Below are 20,373 nucleotides of genomic sequence, written 5' to 3'. Positions count from 1 at the left end.
AAAGTAAATGGAGAGTTTAGATGTGAATTGAATTAAAGCATTTAGATGTTTGGATTTTAACCAGTCATTTCCTGGAAAATCCTGAGTCCTCCTGCTAAATGAAGCACAATATATCCAGTCACACAAGTCAGCTCTTTAACAACCACCATAGGACAAACATGCAGCTGGCTGAAAAACCCCCACTATATTAGCCCTGCTTTCCTCATCCCTTCCATTGTAAAAGACTGCAAAAGGACTTCGGCAAATTTGTGCTCAAGTCTCCCATCAGAGACTGTTGCCTGCCTACGGCTGCTTTTCTGTGTGTGGAAATTTCAGCTAAGATGGCTCAGCAAGACTCAAGAATGTGATTAGGGAATGGAATTTTGCTTTATCCACTCTACAAAAATGTTTGCCACCTCTCACTGAGAAGCCCTAGAGCTTTACAGCTTCTTCCAGGGAAATGTCCTTTCCCACAACAGCCTACTAACATCTGGCTGAGTTATAAGCCTCTGAAAATACCAGCTCATGTGTGCTGATAGAGGCTGGTGGCTTCTTCTGGACCCACAACTACACTCTCCGAAGAGAAGAGGGCTTTGCATAGTGCTTGCAAGCTCATGGTGGCACCAGAAAGCAGTCCACAGGACCAATGCCACCCGGAGGCTGCCCTCAGCTGGTGGCAGGCAGAGAAGGGTGAGGACACACAGTTTCTGTCTGGGTGGAGAACAGGTCCTGTGAGCTGAGCAGGGAGTGTAAGCAGCAACACCAGGGCAGGAGCTCAAAGAATAAAGGTTGAGCAGAGGGGTTACAAAGAGGAGAAGCTGGAAAGGGCATGAGGTTGGAGACGGAGAGACAGGAGTTGAGGTGTATTTTAGAAAGACAAGGCAGAGAAAACAGAGGAAAAGGAGCAACTGATAGCAGTATAGGAATTTTTAACCCCCAAGCTACCAGATGCTCTTAGACTCCTACTTCCTTTGCTAACAGCCAGAGGAAACCCCTGACATGAAGGCCGTCTGCTCCCAGTTCCCATAGTCAACAGCTCCTACTGTAAGCCACCTCAAGGGGTAAGGCTCTAGCATGCAGCTCTCCCTTTGAGAACCTAACCCAATGATCCATGGGGGTGGGAGCCACTATGCTTCCTCTGAATGATGGAGCAGGCTGTTTTCAGTTTGTTGTCTCTTAGAACAACCTAGGAAAATTTTTACAGAAATTCATATAATAAGATCCTCTAAACAAACTTTGCAAGTGGAAGACTAACTTCCAAGCACTTGATTTTTAGTGTTCAGAATCAGCTTTAGTACTGGTCTGTCTTAAATCTTAATTTGACCCAGTTGTTTATGCTGGTTACAGCAGTATCTTTAATTACATGCCCAGTACAATTACTTCCACAGAAGCTCCATGTGGAAGCTTTCAGTGAAGGGAGCAGGATGGATCCCCCTTCTGCTGCGCCATATAGAGAGAACAAGACACGGAGCTGTGAGAGGAAAAACAATGGCTGATGAAACTGAATCATGCTTCTAATTATTCCTGGCAATTAGGTTTTTTACCCACCATGGTTTGTATGTAGTAAAAGAGAGTCGTGTAAACCAAAACCCTGACACATAGCCTTGGGGCATGTTTTCCCTTCCCCTCAATGTACCCAGCCTCAGACAGTCTGTGGACATGCTTAGACTTCAGCAGCTGCCAGTGAAGACGGTGAGAGCCATATTCTGGATGTAAATACTAATGGTACTAAACTTTCTGAAAAGACCTTAACACTTCACTGCAGGCCTCCAAAAAGCTGAGGTCTAATTTGTCTATATCCCTTTGATTATAAAGCTGATGAAGAGCATGTTAATGAAATGCCTGGGCCAAAATATGAGCAGACCAGTATGAGAGCAGAAATTGTGTGGTCCTGCACAGTGCAGAAGCAAGCCATGAACAGTATACTGGGTATGGATTAGAGGTGTCAAAATCCTGGGTAACTGCTCACTGGCAGGCTTGTGAACCGAAACATAGACCCTGGGGGAAAATTCCTGTATTTAAGCCTAGGCGCAGAGATGCTGAATGGCAGAGCCAGCCTTCATTCTGGCCTTTTCTGACATCTCAAATACTAATTTAAGTTGTATCATCTTTTAATATTCTAAAGATAATATACATGCTTAGCAGAAAAAATAGCCCAACTGTAATGACATGTTACCCTAACTACAGTATTCTACTTTATTTTTTCCTGTTGCATGTTTTTAGCTTGGATTATATTAGGCTGACTAATGTATCTGCCTACTTCAGTAAAAACATACCTCACCACTTGCTACAGAACATTTTTTGCAGCAACCTGCTTGGCTTCCTCGTCTCCACGAAAATGAACTCTTGGGGAATGGCTGCATCAGCTCCCCCAGTATGCTCACATGAGCTATTTTACTTTATATAGCTCTTTCCTATGTGAGTTGGCATGCCACCATCTGTAACCGGGGAGGGTATTTACAGCACCTGTTAATGCATCGACCGGTGGGGTGTCAGTACTGAACTTCACTATCATGTGGCAAGCCTCGCACGGTGTGAGAAAGTGACTCACTTCTTCCTGGTGAAGCCCCTGATCTCTGATTGCTGAGGTTAGGAAACTGGATGGCAGACAGGACATGGACTTTCTGAATGTAAACACACAACCTAAAAAGATCAATTGCTTTGGCAGCTTCTAACAATGTCTGAATGTTTCAAAAAACAAAGAGCTTAACAATTTCTTGTATGTCATGTGGTCTGCCACATGCGTAGTTACTGGGAGAAATGCTCCCTAATTCGAATTAGGAATACAGAGCTTGCTACAGATAGACTTCAAGAGAAATCTGACAGAAAAAAAGATTTGGCTCCCCAGAATGAACAACTGGTTGTCCTCGACTAGTATAGCTGGGAAAATTTTATTTACAGACCTTCTGCTTCAAGATTTGAACTGAGAGCATGATTAAAAAATAAATCCAGTCCTGATTTAAAACACAAACAAAAGCTATGTGAAAGAATCTATAAATACACCAAAACACCAGCACACAATCCTCTGCTCCACAAAGCAGGCAATGACAGACACACAAATCCCAACACCCAACCAAACCCATACACACACTCTTCCTTGCTAATAAAAGCGGCGTGCAGGAAAGGGTAGAGTCAGACATTTCAGCTTGTACTCCCTTTAAAAAATCCATAACATAACACAAAGAGTAGGATGGGAACAGACAGGCAAAGGGCTACGGATATACCCAGGTAGCTGGTGTTTCCCTCCTGCCCCAAGCGGCTGCTCTGCAACATGCTTACCGGGATCCCTAGAGCTTTTAGAATATTCATTTTACACATTGGGCAGGTACGATGGTCTAGCAGCCAGGGGTCTACACAGGACTTGTGGAAAAGATGCCTGCAATGAAAAACAGGATACTTTAATTCAACTCCACCATGGCACAATTTATCACTTAGTACCAGATGCTGCTTCTGAATTCAGCAAAGTGCAAGCATTTTAAAAACATTCTTCCTGACTTTCCTGATCTTTAGAAGCCGCCCATCAGAGTGAGCTCCTACACAATTCCAGTCTTGAAGGGGTTGTTCCTAATCCCGTGCTTGCTCTGAAGTGACCACTAAGCAACTTCCAGAACCCCGAGGCTGCTGGGAGCCACTTTTCTTAGACACCATCCACATGGAGGAACTGAAAGCTTCTTGCCTAGCTTACCAGAGACAAACTGAGATTGAATATAGAGATATTTAGTGCGTGTATCTGACCGACAGATTGTATTTTCTCTTGTGAGCATATTCTGTTACCCTGTGGGTTACAGAGGAAAAATGTTATAAAATGCAGGAATGTGGGGCTCTGGATTTAAGAAACATCATTCGGTAGGCCAAGTAGAGCAGTCAGGACTCAGCCCAAGGCAGTGAAGTTTGTTCAGCCCCACCCCTCCTGAAGAAAAGAAGGAAAGTTTCCTACCATGCACATCGCCTCAGAACACTGGCATGGAGGAAACTGAAAATTTACTTGCCTTCCTAAAAATCTTTTTTAATCAATTAACTGAATAGTTGGGTTGGAAGGGACCTTAGTCCAGCTGCCTCATATAACTTAATAATAGCAACTTTGGCAAAATTTAAAGAGGGTATTTTATTCTGAAATATGAGGCTAAATATACATACACAAAAGGTGCCAACTAAGACTAATTTGCTTGTTTTGAAACACCATACAGATCAGCTCTAAATTTCCTTTCTAAGGCTTGCAACAGGTGTCTCACATTTTACTTGGCAGAGCCTGAACGTCACGTTTCAGTCTGCTTGAACTTTTACATTTGAGCAGTCCCCAGGCCGTGTTTCCCTGGGCTGCTGCTGCCCTACGCACGTTGCTCGTAGAGCACAGCCATACAAACCCACCAGGTAACCGGGGGGGCACACAGCTCACAGCTGCCCGAGGCTCCTCCTGGAGCAGGGCACGGACCAGCCTCCGTGAGGAAATGCAATCTCTGAGAAAGCCAGAATCACTTAATGCACCAAAATACTTTTAAATATTTAAGTGGTACGTATTCAGCTGAATGGGTTAGTTGCTGTATTGTGTCGCGGCTGCTCACACAACAAGATACATATGGCCTTTCAGCTTGGTGGAAGATACTGAGGTGCACGTTCATCAATATCGATTTGCAACCCTGGCTCTTACTAACACGATACCGGCCCACATACTGGCTGGCTGGCTTACTAGCTGGCTTTGGTCCTAAATAACACTAGAAATTCAAAGCCCCAACTGTGTGAAATCTCAGGATCTTACTCTTTTCACTGCAATGATTTTTCTCACTACCTCTAGAAGAAACAGGTCCTTTGTGAAACAAAGCTACATGGCAAATTATCGCATTCCTGTGCTTGGTCTGACTTCACACAACTATGGGAAAAGGCAAATCTGTTCTTGGAAGTTTGATCTAGTCTAATTATATCAGTTGGCTGCAATACCGAACTTTGTCAAACCTCATCTGATCCTGTACGTCAACATGATTAACACAAATGAAGTATCGTGACACTTGAAGTTTAAACCACTGCTTTACTAAGGCTACTGCAGTTCGCAAGCCTCCTTCTAAACAAGCCTTACTGGATAAAACCACAATGCACCACATTTTGGTCTCTGTCCTGCATAACCCTTTTATCTCAGGAGGGACATACTCAGCACATCATCAGGCACGTATTTCGAACAGGTGAAGCATAAAGATACAGTCCTCAGACACGGGTAACTTCACATTTAGAAGTCTAACCAACAGAATTCCTTGGGTGTGTTAATTCACAGAGGGTAGTGAAAGTCTTGCTTTTCAGCTATTTGAAATAATGATGAAATTCTTGATTGTGATTGGTTTTCTCTAATTTTATACTCAAGTTCATAAACAAATATGCTTAATGGCAAACATCTGAAGCATGTTTGTGCCAAAATAATCAGTACATTTAAAAGATCTGAGATATTTATTATCTTCTTGGAAAAAACAGATTTCCAAAACTTCTTTTGGGTAAAAAGTACGTAACTTCTACCAAGCCATTTTACCTTAGACTAGAAAGTCCCCATTTGTTTTCAAGTTGCAAGTCTCAGTCAAGCTGAGGTTCATATTGCAGCATTTCATAATGTTTGTTAATAACCAAAAGCTTGGAACTTCCATGCCTGAGAGACTTTAAAAACTGAAGCCTAGTGTTCCCAAAGTTGCCTTCAATAAACAATATTTTAAATTAAATTCTACCAATGCTGAGTAATTTAAAAACATGACAGATCATGTCACTTTGCACTTCTCAATACTAAATTAGCACAGTGCACTATGGCTCTATTAATTTCAGATTTAACATGTACAACAAAAGGAACTTGATTATTTGACAGAAATCTACAGAAAAATGGAACTTTACTGAAAATCAGATAAAGATTTGCATTTTAAAATTTTTGTACCAATTATATAATTAGAGTGCTCATAATATCTATTTTTGAAGATATAAACATTTGTGCAGAGAAGTGAGGTGGCAGGCTTTGCAGATTTGGATTTGCTTTATTCGTTATTAGCTACAGCACTATATATCTGCTTATGGCTTTCAACAAATTGTGAATTGTTTAATGTCCTGATAGGTTTATCTTCTGAACTGAGGCAAAATAAGGGTCAGCACAAGGTAAGATCAGAGAGAAATTGCAATATTTCACTGTCACATGGTAAGACAAAGATGTAAAAAGATCAACTGCAACAAAAATGTCTCTCCCTCTGCAGTTCTGCCTGATGCAAGGTTTAAAAGGAAGGAGAGGGTAGAGGTGTCATGGATGAGTTCAGAAGTAATGACCCATACAGGGAGACAGTAAGAGAGAAGTTTCAAGCACAGGGTCAGGACATGGCTTTGGCAAAGTCAGAGCTGGAAAAAAATATGTTCTTTCTTTTCTGTTGTGTGTAACCACATGCATTGCAAAACTATCTAGATTTGGATGGGTTGAAATGTTTCTCAAAAGAATTGTAATTGATTAGTTGAAAGAGAGGAAGGCGAGGGGAAAGGAGATGTTGTAACAATCCTCATACAAAATAAAGGCTTCCATAAGGAGAAAGGAAACAACTGTTCTTCACCTCTCCTAGGAGTAAGACACACCAAATTTTGGTCACATTTGGGACGTGTTTAAACTGCAGCAAGTGAGATCCAGGTTACACAACAGGAAAAGCTTCACCACAGTCAGGGTAACAAAGCACTGCAGTAAATTATCAGTGGAATTTGCAGAGTCTTCATCTTGGGAAACTGGAGAGTGTGTTGAAAAAAACTTTCAAGAATGACACGTGCACGGCCAGTGCCCCTGTCGCTGTTCCAGAGGTGGTGGCCTCCTGGGATCCCTCCTGTGCTCTTCTGCGACTCTGCAACTGCATGCGGCTGTGTAAAGCTCACAGAACGCACAGGAAGATAGAGAACCTCAAAATCCCAGAGGATTTAATTTACTATTATCTAAATTGAAATGTATTTAAATTTTCTTTAAATCTGCAATTTTAATCATACAAGAAAAAAAAAAAATTCATTTCAGGGTCAGCCCAAAATTATAATAATAATTTGATGTAAAACTATTGTAAAGCTTTCAGCTTGCCAACAATTTAGAAAAGCTTTTTTTCCAGGGTAAGGGAAACTGGCACCTTCTACTCCTAGCCCCAACTTTCTAAACTGCACGCAAACAAACCTAGCAGTCATGTAATTTTTCTCAGAAGAAAAGCATGAGCGAAGAGAAGAGGAGGCAAAAGCACAAAGAAAGGTACCTCCCTAGGGACTCTAAGAGCATCAGTTGCCTGGGTCAGACATAGGGCTGAAGCAGAGGATTGAGAAGGGTTTTGGTGAGAGACTGAGCAGCCTGGCAGTATCCAATGAGAAGGTTTGGGCTTCTGGGGATGCACGTACAGTATTAGTTGTTTATTTTTGAGGAAGAAGGAAGGATAAAAGAAGATGATGATGGGGGTAACTGACAGGAAGGAATCAAAGGGAAAAATGTGTGTGATGAAATAATTTTCACAGAAAGCTAATAAAAAGAGAAAGGAGTGCAGCAGTCTCTGAAATCACAGTTGTTCATGGAGTGAAGGTTCAGGGGAAGGGAACGAGCTGGAATGGGGTCAGAAAGTGCATTTATTGCTGACAGAAATGAAACAACCAAAAAAAGATCTCATGAAGTACTCAGTAGAGATGACGTTGAAAGAACTGTCTTGCCTCTCTGTAGAAGTTTAGTAAAGTTAGTAAAAGTTTAGTAAAAGGCCCACACTGGGAGCAGCAGCACCAGTAACTTCTCCAAAGCCAGAGCAGAAAAGACGAAGGCGTTTTGAAGCTAGAGATAGAGGACAAGCAGGAACCAGGGATATGACAAGAGATGTCACTCTGGGAACAATGAACTTGGTTACATTTGATGTTGTGTCAGTGCCCTCGAAGATAACTTCAGTGATGTTTGCTACCATTAAACATAAAGCCAGCTGCAAGCCAACGCTTCTTTTTTTATCAAGTGTCAGTTCTTATTTATTTAATACATTCTGTAGAGTGAGGTTTATTAATACAGTCAGTTGTGGGAGCTGGCTAAAGAGGACAGAGAGGAAGAAGCACAAGTTAACTGGAATTTTCGTCCTAGCTCTCCAGAGTGGGATACATAACAATAGGCTATCCCAGTGTCGGCTCTCTGCCAGCAGGAGGGAGGACATTTGGGGAAACAGTGTATGTACTAGTAAACAAGTATCTACACGACTTCAGAGCTCATCCACTGCAATATGGGCTAGCGGAATTTTGGTACCAATTTCTTGGCAGATTCAGGCTCCACCAGCCTTAAAAATAAATCTCAAGATACACAGGGCTTTTACACAGAGTGTGCCTGCTAGCAGTGCTTTTCCCAGTACTGCCTGCAGTAGAAAGCAGCATCTTTCATGAGCAGCTCTTGAGGCATATTTGGCTTTACAGGTAGAAAGTTCTACATCTTGAGCACCTCCTGGATAGAAACACTAAGGTCAGCCAGCACTGGTGTCACATGGTGCTGGCTTCTGTAAGGCTTGGTGAAATACCAGCCTCTTATTAAACAGCAGTCTAATGAGGTTCCCATACTAGGAACTGCACACAGTTTAACTGAGGATGCTGGGGGAAGAAACCTACAGAGTCTGTAGGTCTTTATCAAGATATAACACTCTCCTACTCACTTAACAGAGAGAGAAATTAATCCTTTTTTTTTTTTTTTTGAGGGGGGGGGGTTGTTTGTTTGTTTGTTTTTTGTTGAGGAGATGAGACAGCGGAAAGAATCATCTCTACCATTTCCTGTTTTGAAAGTCCAAACCCATGTGAATGTGTAAAATACTGCCCTCACAATTTGTATAGCAGGAAAGCCAGGGTTTGTGAAGTAGCTGCTTGAGAAAGAGTTTTTAGAATTCAAAACTGCTGAGGCTTGAACTGTGAGTATTTTACAAGACAGTTCTGCTGCTGCTAGCCTTTTAGCATGAGTCATTTTCTAGGCAACCTTTTAAGTCAGCCAAGAACTGAACATCACCTGTTAACTATGCGTTTCCTATTCACTCTGCTTGACTCAACACTGTGGATGACAAAGTCTGACTGGAGCCTCATTGAATTATGAGGCAAGACACAAGTGAAAGCTAGAGCTTAGACATATTTTTTGCTGTTGTATAACTACGTCCAAAAACTGCCTATCTCTATCGTGCAAAACTTCCAATTTTATTATGCTTCCATGAAAACAAGCTTGATGGCAAACCAAGGTCCATATTTTCTGGTAATTTCTCATTTGTCTGTATTTCTGCTTCACAAAGTGATGCATTTGTGTGTGTTCATAGGAAAAAAAAAAAAAAAGCTTACATGCAATTTGTTATTGGGGGGGATTTACAGTAGGTCAAGTTTATGATTAATCTGCTGCTTTTTGTTTGCCATTTAGTGATGGAAGTAAACAGATTTAACGAGTCAGATAAATGAACAGAAATGGGCAGCTTGTAATATTCAAATATCTACTAGGGAACAACACAGAAGGAAAAGAAACAAATATTTCTCTTTCTCAAACCAGTGAACATGTCTGCAGGAGAAGAAAGAAACTATTAAAAAAAATTCTGCTCTGTATGCACAGCACTTGAGATTCTTATTTCTAGGGAAATCAAAGATTTGCTCTTGTTCTCCTAGGGGAACCACTGTTCTGAGGAAATTTCCTAAGAAACTGATTTCCTTAGAGAAATCCTTCATTAGCCAACACTTCACAGATGACAATACAGTGGCACAGAGAAATGAGTACAGCTGTTACAGGTGGCAAGAGGCTGAACTCCTGTGTTGCATCACTGTGAGCCTATGTGCTGCACAGGGCATGTTCACAAGATGCAAAGCTCTTCTTGTCACCTCCATGTCCCACATGCCTGAGAATATTTTCATGGCAGCAACAGATAACGTGGTCTTTGTCACATTCTCTTTCTGCTTTACTGTTTCTACACAGCCTATCTCTTTCCAGAGAATCACAGAACCATCTAGGTTGGAAAAGACCTTGAAGATCCTCCAGTCCAACCACTAACCTAACACTGCCATTCTCAACTCCACCAGATCCCTCAGTACTGGGTCAACCCGACTCTTCAACCCCTCCAGGGATGGGGACTCCCCCCCTGCCCTGGGCAGCCCATTCCAACGCCCCACAGCCCCTTCTGCAAAGAAATACTTCCTCAGAGCCAGTCTGACCCTGCCCTGGCGCAGCTTGAGGTCATTCCCTTTTGTCCTGTCGCTTGTTACTTGGTTCAAGAGACCCATCCCCAGCTGTCTGCACCCTCCTTTCAGGTAGCTGTAGAGGGCGATGAGGTCTCCCCTCAGCCTCCTCTTCTCCACACTAAACACCCCCAGTTCCCTCAGCCGCTCCCCGTACGACCTGTGCTCCAGACCCTGCACCAGCTCCGTTGCCCTTCTCTGGACACGCTCGAGTCATTCAATGTCCTTTTTGTAGTGAGGCGCCCAAAACTGAACATGTTTAATGGCTGGGTGTTTTTTGGATAGAAGTCATACCTTTGTCAGCACCTGGACATAGCCCAGGAAAAGAAGTAGCTCCATGGGGAGCGGGACCCTGCTCTACCCTGGCTGCTGTGCCCAGAGCTCACCTTGAAGTCAGGGGCAGATTCTTCTAAGACACTTATTCTGGACTGATATAAAACCAGTGAGGAAAATAGAGGAATCAAAACTTTTAGTTTAAAAATCCTACTGAAGACTTTGTAATAGGCCCAGATCAGAGAAAATTTCTATCATAGTAAACTCATATTCTCACCACCATTAATACTTTAAGTTGAATAAAGAGGCACTTCAGATATCTTTACTAACAGATTCTGAATAAATCAAAATGATCAACTCACTCTTCCCTCCCAAAGCTCTCATCAGTGTGATACTGTGAGAACAGAGCCTGTCTTGAAGTAGAGAGACTATCAGAGCTGCAACCTTCAACTTACCTGCAAGGCAAAATTCTGACAACATCATTGGGCTTGTAGCCTTCAATACAAACAGCACAGTTATCAAAGTCTGGCTCAGTTTCCTACAGGAAAGAGAACATTCATCATTTTCATTTTTTGATTTTGTCAGCTAATCTCTTCATACAAGAACCTAGGTGCCCAAGTAAAACCATCACCGATGCATGCTGCAAATCCAATAATGCATTTCAAGACAAGCAAGTCAGATTTTCCAAGACGTTTCCAATTGGAAACTTGCCCTGGAAAGCATGCAGATTTAGTTAGGGTGTTTTAACTTTCAGGTTTTTCTGCATCTTCACAGAATCACCTTCTTCTCTCTTTACTCCATTCCATCCATAAATTGCTTACCAGCATTCCTTCCGCGCCTCACGGATACAGTAGCTAAATAAGCAATTGCCATTTCTGTTCTGCCTCATTGTGCCAGTGGTCTGAAGGAATCCTTAGCACAGACTTTCATTTGGTAACAAGCAATCTGAAAAATTACCTTATCACCTTTCCTGATTGTTCTGACTTGTAGCTTGCTGATTGCTTTCTTTGCAGCATCTCCAAGCCGGCGCTGTAATACAAAATTTGCTCTTAAGCAAAGAGTATCTCTTCATGCAGAATTCATCACCTTTTCTCCCTAGGCTTCTTAATAATCTGAAGTGATTGTACATGAAACGGGGCAGTGCTGCATAAATATAAACCGATGATGTCAGTCATACTGTTATTCATAATAAGGGCACAGTAGGTATTCTTAGGCTTGCGGGTAACCCACAGCTGATGAGGCAAAGCTACTCTAATGGAGTTCCAGTGGAGACTGCATGTGAGCCCAGCATGATATTACACCACAGCACCTTTACTATTCCAGTGAGTAGAAATGTATGTAACAAGTCCACTATCTGGATATCCTACTTCTTCCCTCTCTTTTTTTCAATGACACTTGTAAAACATATATTATTAAATGAGGTCTGGGCTAGTAAGTGGAGTGAACACTGGTTTTAAGATTCAGAAAGTCTTTATTACATTGCTCCCGAACTAGTTCATGATCTTCAGCAACACATAAGTGCTGAAAGCAAGCTGTTAATTTGTTAACCACAAAACCCATGAATAATCTTCTCTGCTGTTCTCTTTTCCTGCAATACAGAGTTGCCTACTTTATCGGCGCAATGTAAGGTATAAAAATGAGGCAAAATCATCTGCTGTTTCTTACAGGTAAAGCACTATATAGTCCTGCAGTTAACATTCTATCCATACATAACTACCTGCTTGTTCTTTGCCTTTCTATCTTTCCATCCAGTGGACCCTGAATTGTTTGCCACGTGATGTCTCTGACTGTTCTCCCATATTTCCAAAACACTGTTACTGTGCTGGCAGGGTCACAGCCACACAGGATTAAAGTATGTAATAACAGCCTGACGCAAAACACCCTGTTTTCAGATGCTGAAGACGGAGGTACCTGCCTCTTGCAAGAGGCTGAGAAGATACAATCAGGGGCAGTTCATACAGTCACTGCTCAGCAGAGCTACCTCCACAACCTCTGCCTCTATCAGTGCTCCAAGGAGCTGGCTGCTTACCCAACAACCAGGGAATCTGGAGACAGACTCACAGGCTGGAAAGGTCTGTGAGAGAGCATGTACTCCCACCCCCTGCTCAAGGCTGGGTCAACTTCAAAGTCAGAGCTGTGTCCAGTCAAATTCTGAAATCTCCAGGAAGGGAGATTTCACAACCTCTGTGGATAATTTGTTCCAGTGCTTAACCACTCTCACAGTCTTTTTTTTTTCCCAACATAGAAATGGAATTTCTCTTGTTGTAGTTTGTGACCACTACCCTTGTCCTTTCTCTGTGAACCTCTGAGAAGAGTTTGCCTCTGCTCCCTCTCCAACCACCCGCTATGCAGCTGAAGGCTGCAAGCAGAGCCCTTCCTCCTCCTCTGCTCCCCTCCTGGCTCAGCAAGCCGAGCTCCCTCTGCCTTTCCTCAGACTGTACTGATGACCCTCCTCTGGGCCCTCCCCAGTTTTTTCACGTCTTTCTTGTATAGTTTCATGCACCAACACCTACTCCGATGTCACAATTTTATAACAGCTGATGATCCACTGCATCGCAAATTGTCACCAATAAATGACTTAAATGTTTCTCTTCACCTCATCTCTCCTCCCCATCCATATTTCCAGCCATGTGTTGTTAGATAGGAGGGAGACTTAGAGGCTTTGGTGACTCTGAAGACATTAAACTTTTCAGGCTGGGAACATCGCCTGTACTGGAGTTCAGAGGGGCCTGTCAGCAGGAAGGATTTCCAGCTGGAGGGGGTGAGAGCATAAAACCAAAACCAGAAGGAAGCTGGATGTAGTTTGTAAAGTGAGACCTAAACACCATATAGATACGATTAATAAATTACCACTTCGTTCTTCAGATTCAATTAAAATCACTGAATTAGAGAGCAAGCTTCCTGGATTGGAAAGACATGGAAAACTGACAAAACGCAATGCTGAAAGCGGAGAGCCATTTCAGATCTGGCTAAAGAGGTGAAAATGATCTTGGCTATCATATGAGATTTACATATGAGCTTTCCAGCATAACTAATTACTACATGTGAGGGAGTATCTTGTAGTTATACAACATCTTTTCTGTAGTACATTTTTCTCACGGTCTCCCTGAAATAAAGGGATCAGACAAGAGTTGGAAACATTTCTTGCCAGCTATTTGTTTCTTTAATATAAATCAAAGAGAGACTGATAACAGAGAACAAGACATGAGCCATTATGTCCCGTTTCAGGAATTGCCTGTGATTCCTTTTTATCATTATTATTACTTAAACTAATGAAATGTCTCAGTCCTTTTTTGCACGTTCTTCAAGAGGAAAGGACAAGATTAAAGACTGATGTACATCTTTGATCTGTTTGTTTTCATGTTTGCTTTCTCTTATCTATCTTAAATAGATAAGTTCATGACTTACATGCAAACGAGAATAATTTAGTTTTTGAAAGAACAGGAATATCTCAGAGTAAAGCTATACTTTCAAAGGATGCTTCCATTTGAACAAAAGGCATGCTATCACTATCTAATGATTTCCTCTAAAAGATAAGAGGCATTACAATAGTTTAAGGGTTTTAAATTGAGGCTTAGAGATTTACAGTCATAAATCTCATAATCTCATTAGCAAGGCTGTAACATTCAGTACTGGACTGGAAGGAGTTAAGCATATCAGATGCAGTGGTCTTGTGGATGTGGTGATACTAATTAAAAAGAAGAGACAGTAGCATGGAAAGCATTGCTTGTCTGTTCCTGAGGAAGTAAAATGACCATAGGTGCTGTAGGAGAGAAATGATGGTAAGTGCTTCTCTCTTTACTAAATGTTCACCTTTGCAGGGAGGAGATCGCCTTGCGCAGAAGGAAGTGCACCATCAGGACAAGTTATCAGACGCATCTCCTGTACCACAGATAAAGTTTTCAGGCTCCCTCATGGAAGCACCTTCCCAAGACAGCTTCAAAGACTGATGTCTCTATTCAATGGCTCCAAACTCTCATTCAAAGCCATGGCCAGCAGTCTTCCTTCTTAGATAATTGCTTGACCCTCCACATGCTGCCAGTCATATACTAAAGTAGATCCTTCACTGGAGATTAACCCAGTATGCAGAGGACCCTCCTCGGCCCCAGAATGCTCACTGTCTGTTTTAGCTTTCACTACTGTGCAAAAGTCATGGAGCCCATCTGGTTTCAAAACAAGAAACCAATGGGAAGAAATGACATGGAAGAAATATGGTCAACAGGTCTGGAATTTAAACATCATCCCCTCACCATCTTCCCATCTCATGTCTCACAGACAACAAAAGGACAACTCTATTATTACTGGCGAAATATGAAATCTGACACATTGACAGGGCTGTTTTGCTTTTTTTTATCTTTTTTTCTCTTAAGCCTGTGTCTTGGCTGTTACAGTGCTGAGACAGCAAGTCACATTTTGCTGAATTATCTTCAGGATTTAACTTGTCATGTAATTCCAAACTGTTTTCAATTAGCTCTACAACCTGATGTCTCTTGATGCAAACAATTCCCAGAGTCTTTCACAGAGAAAGTCCCTCATCTTCATGAGGGAACAAGCTGCTGAGGAAGCAGATTGCCTATGCTTTCCTTACACAAATCTATCCTCTTCATATCAAAAGGGTGTATCATCAGGGCAGTCACTTACTTCCTGGACATCTTGTTAGCTGGGAAAAAAAAGAGGAGGCCTTGGATTTTCATCCAGGTGAATATTACTACCTATCTTCTACTTCCACATGCATCGTACAGTCATCTGTGCTAGAGATACCCTTAAAAATTCAATGTATTAAAATCAAAATTGAAATCTAACCATATTTGTAGGTGACACCCTTGGCTGCAGGTGCACAAGTCCATAACGGAAGACAGATCTGTGCTCCACTGCATTAATTCTCAGCCACATTGGAACGAATGGGCCAGGGCATTTAGTGAGAATCCTTGAAGTCCTGATTCTCTGCTCATCAGTATCAGGCACCTAACTGGAGTAAGCTGTGTCTTCATTCTGTCACATGAACCTGGATTTTGCATACATGGTGAGGAAGAGTAATGGCTGAACATGTATGTGCTGTACATCCAGGTTTTGTTACACTAGCAAGTCACAGGAAGCGATGCCAGGAGATTCTTCAGTCTTTCTAGCTGCCTCTCTCACTAGCTGGACTCTTGATAGATAATTAAATCAGATCCTTTTGGGTTTACTGCTGGGTCAGCAATTTATGCCGTGTGCAAGAAGGGAAGTGGACCTAGAAAGGAGGGTCACCACATAAAAGAGAACAAGGAAGCAAGGTGGTTATCAGGCTTGACAAAAGTACACAATGTTTTTCAAGAAAGGAAGGCATAGTTGCAACAGGTCAGCTTGGAAGAGACAAAATGGAAGATGACTTAGGGAGACTTGGAGAGACCAAGGAAAGAAGTTCAGAAACCTTGCTTTTATGTAACAGCGCAACAGCCCTCCTGCTTGGAGAGAACAGCTTTTTCTGCCAGTCGTATTTACCAGTCAGCCACACTGTTCCATTCCCTCAACATGGCGCCCAGACTACCAATCCAGAGGAGGCTGAACTGCTCCTGGTAGGAACTCCAGTATCAGCCAAACCTAGGAAGGGCAGGCATGGCAGAGGTTAACAAAGAGGTAGACATAGGTTCTTATTTGACACAGAAAACATAGGTCCTCCAAGCCCCTGTTTTAAAACTGGGGGATTTTAAACCATTCAAATGTCAAAATTAATTCAAGCTTTTTAAATTTTTAAATTTTCTTTTCATTTTAACAGAAGTCTAATAAATGAGTCACAGTTTTTCACACTTTCAGAACAGGGCAGTCAGTTCACATAGTCAGACTTTAACACACTGCAGTGTAGGAACCGGTAACACAACTTTCTCTGAATAGGCCAGCTGGCTCCCCCTTCATCTGATGCTCTGTTTATCCAAACATTTCAACCTTCAGATAAACTTTAGCCCGACTACATCAAATACAAATAGAAGGAAGCATCTTTCCTAAAGCTAGCCAGCAATAAAGGTGCTTATAACACATGCAAGGCTTTCCAATAAGTAAGCACGATACCTTCGTAGACACACGCAAGTTATAATGGCAAAAGCTATTAAGCACAATGACAAAAGAATTTTGCTCCAACAAAGCAACACAGTTTTTCTTGTATATATCTGAATATCCAAGATACTGACATAGAACTTTGTGATCCCATCCTTGTGCTACAAGAAGTGTCAAAGAAAAAAAAAAAAAAAAGCAGAACTTTAGGGGAAACAGAGAGGAACCCTTATGGATAGAGTAAGAGCAAGATGAGCTCTTCTAAACTACCTACGTCTTTATATTTCATAGGCATGACTAAAAGAAAAAAAACAAAACCACAGCAACTCATTAACACAAATGGTTGAGCTTTGTCTGTATATTGCTACTGCTTTTCATAGGCAAAGAGCTAATAAAAAGATTAAGAGATGTCAGGCATAACTGGATGAAGAAAGTACGTGAAGAAATTCTAGTTTGCCCCATATCTTTATTACAGCATGAAGAAATTCTAGTTTGCCCCATATCTTTATTAAAGCTTCAGCAAAAAATTAATAATAACTAATTGTTTAGGAGGCATGCTTGCTTCTTCTTCCCATGAGCAGAACTATAATAACAAAGTTATTAAAATGTCTGCACAGGACAACTGCTTGTGCACACGTTAGTCTTGTCAACCTCTGGAAAGAAAAATGCTGAAAATGAAATCTCCTTGAATGTCTAAACCTATCAGTTTGAAACTATAGCATATTACCTGAATGAGCTTCTTATTTTGCTGGGCTTCATGTTTATGTATGTCTATTTACACTGCTAATCTGCCTGTATAATTACTTGATTGAAAGCACACTTATGCTACTCACATACATAAATTAGGCACACATGTGCTTCTGCAGCTAAAGCATCTAAAAATTATCACAACCCTTACAGTCACAGCGAATCTGCTGCCAGTGATGTTCAAATTCCAGCTGGGACAGTCTCATTCCTGCTATCCAAAATTTCATACTGTATATTTAAAAGGAAAAATATATTCCTTCTGTCTGTAAATACAGAGCAGCTGCTCTCTATCTCAGAGGATGCCTGAATTTCAACGGAGGAGGGATCCCTATACATTAAGTATACGTTACAGAGTGTGTGGCAGTACTTTTCTCTACAAGATGATTATTAACACTCTCTGTTTTGATTTTTCTGCAGAGCAAGCAAGGCAACCCTCCCCCTGCCCTGACAGTAATTTATTAAGGGTCCAGAAACAACTCTGAATTACAGGGCATTTTTTTCCCTGCAGTAAAACAGTTATCTCCTCAGATTTCATACATTGATAACATTTTCTACTGTACCATTAGAATGAAATGTAGAAGCCTCAGCTTCACAGTTCTGCTGATGCCAAGATAGTTGTATCCAGACAAGAAAAGATTAAATTTATTATTATTATTGCTATTATTATTCACTGCTGAACTACCATAAAGATGCACAATGCTTTAAAAATCCAGAGCGCGTCAGGACCTAGGGCTCATTCCCACTGCTGTTGACTTCTCTCCAGCTCTGTAGGTTTTGTATCTCTTTCAGGGGCTTTGGACAAGATGCCACAACCAAAGGCAATGGCTATCACTACAGCACTTATATATTCAGTGATCATTGCCAAATGAACAGGGACACCTTTGCCTTTCAAGCCCAAGACCCTTCTAAAGAAGTATTAAATTGAAAACACTTTCTGCTCCTTTTTTCTTTTTTCACTTATTGTGAACCCTTGTTTCCACAAATTCACATATTTCACTCTGTTTCAGTCATCATTTTGATCTCAAGGGTCACTAGTTACATACATTTCTACGTCACTTGGCTATATGTACCAAGACAATCTTTTTACTAATAAACGTAACCAACTTTCTGTCTATTTCTTGTGTGTTTTGCATAGGAGAAAAAAAAAACGTAATATATATACACTTTTTTTTTTTTTTTTTTTTCCTGACACCCATCCATATCGACAGAAATCCTGGCTTTTCCCAAACACAGGCATTTTTATATCTGCATTCCTTTCACCTCCTTGGTTTTGGTTTTAGATTTGGTTTGTCTTTTTTAGCAGACATTCACCATTTCCTCAACTTTTAAGCTGAATCCCATGGTGATTTTTTGAGAACGCAAACATCCATTCATTGCTGCTCACCTGATTTCTGTCTCTGGCATTTGCATAGCGGAATCGCTGGATGTAATAGAAGACCAGCCACGCCAGTGAGATGATCATCAGCACAATGAAGGAGATGGAGACAAACACCACAGAGGTCCGGCTGACATACTTCTGCAAGTTGCGTGTCCCGATGGTTATGTACATCATCACAGTAATGTTCCTCTCCAGGAGGCTCACTATCTCTTTTCCTTTGGGTTCAGGAATCATTATTGCTACAACATCTTCTAGGCCTACCAGACAGGAGAGAGAGAAAAGAAACTTTAAGTAAAACAAGTGATAGCCAAAAGGCAAAACAGTGACAAAAAGGCTCTCCCCTTTCTCCTGCTCTCCCCTCCTGCTTACCAAGGGGTAAGTCAGATGGATCTGGTAAAGGTTTCAACTGGAACCAGTTACAGAGAGTGTTTCTATAAACTAATCTCAGTGAGATATGTAAAATGTGTTCCACGGGTTGACATAAACATAGATTCCCAGCACTACTTATCAAACCTTATCAAGATGATATTGCTGTAAGCACTGCAGAAAGGCATCCTGCTACCCAGCACTCCACGTACATTTACCATAGCCCATTTTGTAGGGTCACGAGACTGTCAGAAAAGCCCCTCCAAACTCTGCATTCAGATCAGAAATGCTTCCAATCACAGATCCCCACATGGCTTCACAACCTGAAGGGGCTGCCTTCGCCCGGGACTGGCAACAGGAGAAGCCCACAGGGACAAGAGCAGCTCGACACAGTCCCAGCTCCACCGCTGCCCTGTGCTGATGGAGGCTCCCCACAGCCCGAGCTCACACAGATGTCTGGGAGCCCCTGTTGGGAGCTGGACTCATCAACTGGTGCCAAGTTTAAAGCCAAGAGCACCGTTTTATTCCAGAAAAAAAACAGACACAGCCCAGATCAGTCCCCGGAGCAGTTTGCAGCATGGCCCCAGAAGGACGTGAGTCAGCACAGCTGAGGTAGCAAAGGGGTGTCCACTAATGGGATGGGGCAAGGACTTCCTACAGTCCTGCCAATCTTTCTGAAGCCATGACCTTATGAAATAGGCCCTCCACCAATCTATCAAGCCTTAACTCTGCACCAGTTTTCCTGTCTGTACAGTGCTGTTTCATTTTACTTGCATCACACGCTGCTGAAACTATTTCCCTTTCATAATTTTATGTCCCCTATGTACATAATAAATATAGTCTGAAAATATCTGGGATTGGGCAGCTTGTTAAATGCCTTTTCAGGGTTTTTTAATGGTTTAATATTAGGGATATTCTGTTCTTCCACTTCATCAAACAAGTATGTAGAATATTTTTACATGTAAGCTATGCTTTGCAATAGTTAAATCCTGAATTGTACTAAGCAGCTAAGGAAAACAGGATGTATTTTAATGTAGAAACATGCTAGAAACAACAGCATATGAAATGATCACAAAATGGCATTTAGAAAGAAAGGTAGAAACTGGGGGTGTCTGAAGTCAGAGAGACAATGCTGGGGTGGTGTTTCAGAATTTCAGCTAAAATCCCAGGAAATCAGCCAGCATGTTGTTAACTACACAGCTACCTGTATTTGGACTGTGGCAGGAGGACAAAGTACTGCCTGCCTCGGATCATTTGTGGAGGTGGGGAGGGATTGCTTGGTCACCAATGGAGACATGAGAGGACAACTTGTGTTTCCAACGGCATCCCCTTTCAAGCTAATATCCAACCCAAGCTTCACCGATGCAGCACTGTGACCTGGTCCTCATGGTCCAGGTCAGATATTTCTCCACCAAAAGCCCCTGGGA

The 20,373-nt window shown here is 41.8% G+C and overlaps 1 protein-coding gene across 1 annotated transcript in view; it reads right to left on the bottom strand.

Moving 5' to 3' along the window:
* RNF150 (ring finger protein 150) overlaps positions 1–20,373 on the bottom strand; it is a 124,277-nt gene that overhangs the window by 35,060 nt on the left and 68,844 nt on the right. The window contains exons 2-5 of the mRNA XM_074905039.1: positions 18,587–18,837; positions 11,386–11,457; positions 10,884–10,966; positions 3,259–3,355 (exon numbers count right to left, since the gene is read on the bottom strand). Coding sequence (XP_074761140.1) covers positions 3,259–3,355; positions 10,884–10,966; positions 11,386–11,457; positions 18,587–18,837 — 503 coding nt within the window. The remainder of the gene's footprint in view (positions 1–3,258; positions 3,356–10,883; positions 10,967–11,385; positions 11,458–18,586; positions 18,838–20,373) is intronic.

This window comes from Athene noctua, chromosome 4 (assembly GCF_965140245.1).
Source record: "Athene noctua chromosome 4, bAthNoc1.hap1.1, whole genome shotgun sequence".
Classification (NCBI taxonomy): Eukaryota; Metazoa; Chordata; class Aves; order Strigiformes; family Strigidae; genus Athene; species Athene noctua.
The sequence above is the reverse complement of the archived record's forward strand: the minus strand, read 5'-3'. Positions and strand labels throughout refer to the sequence as shown.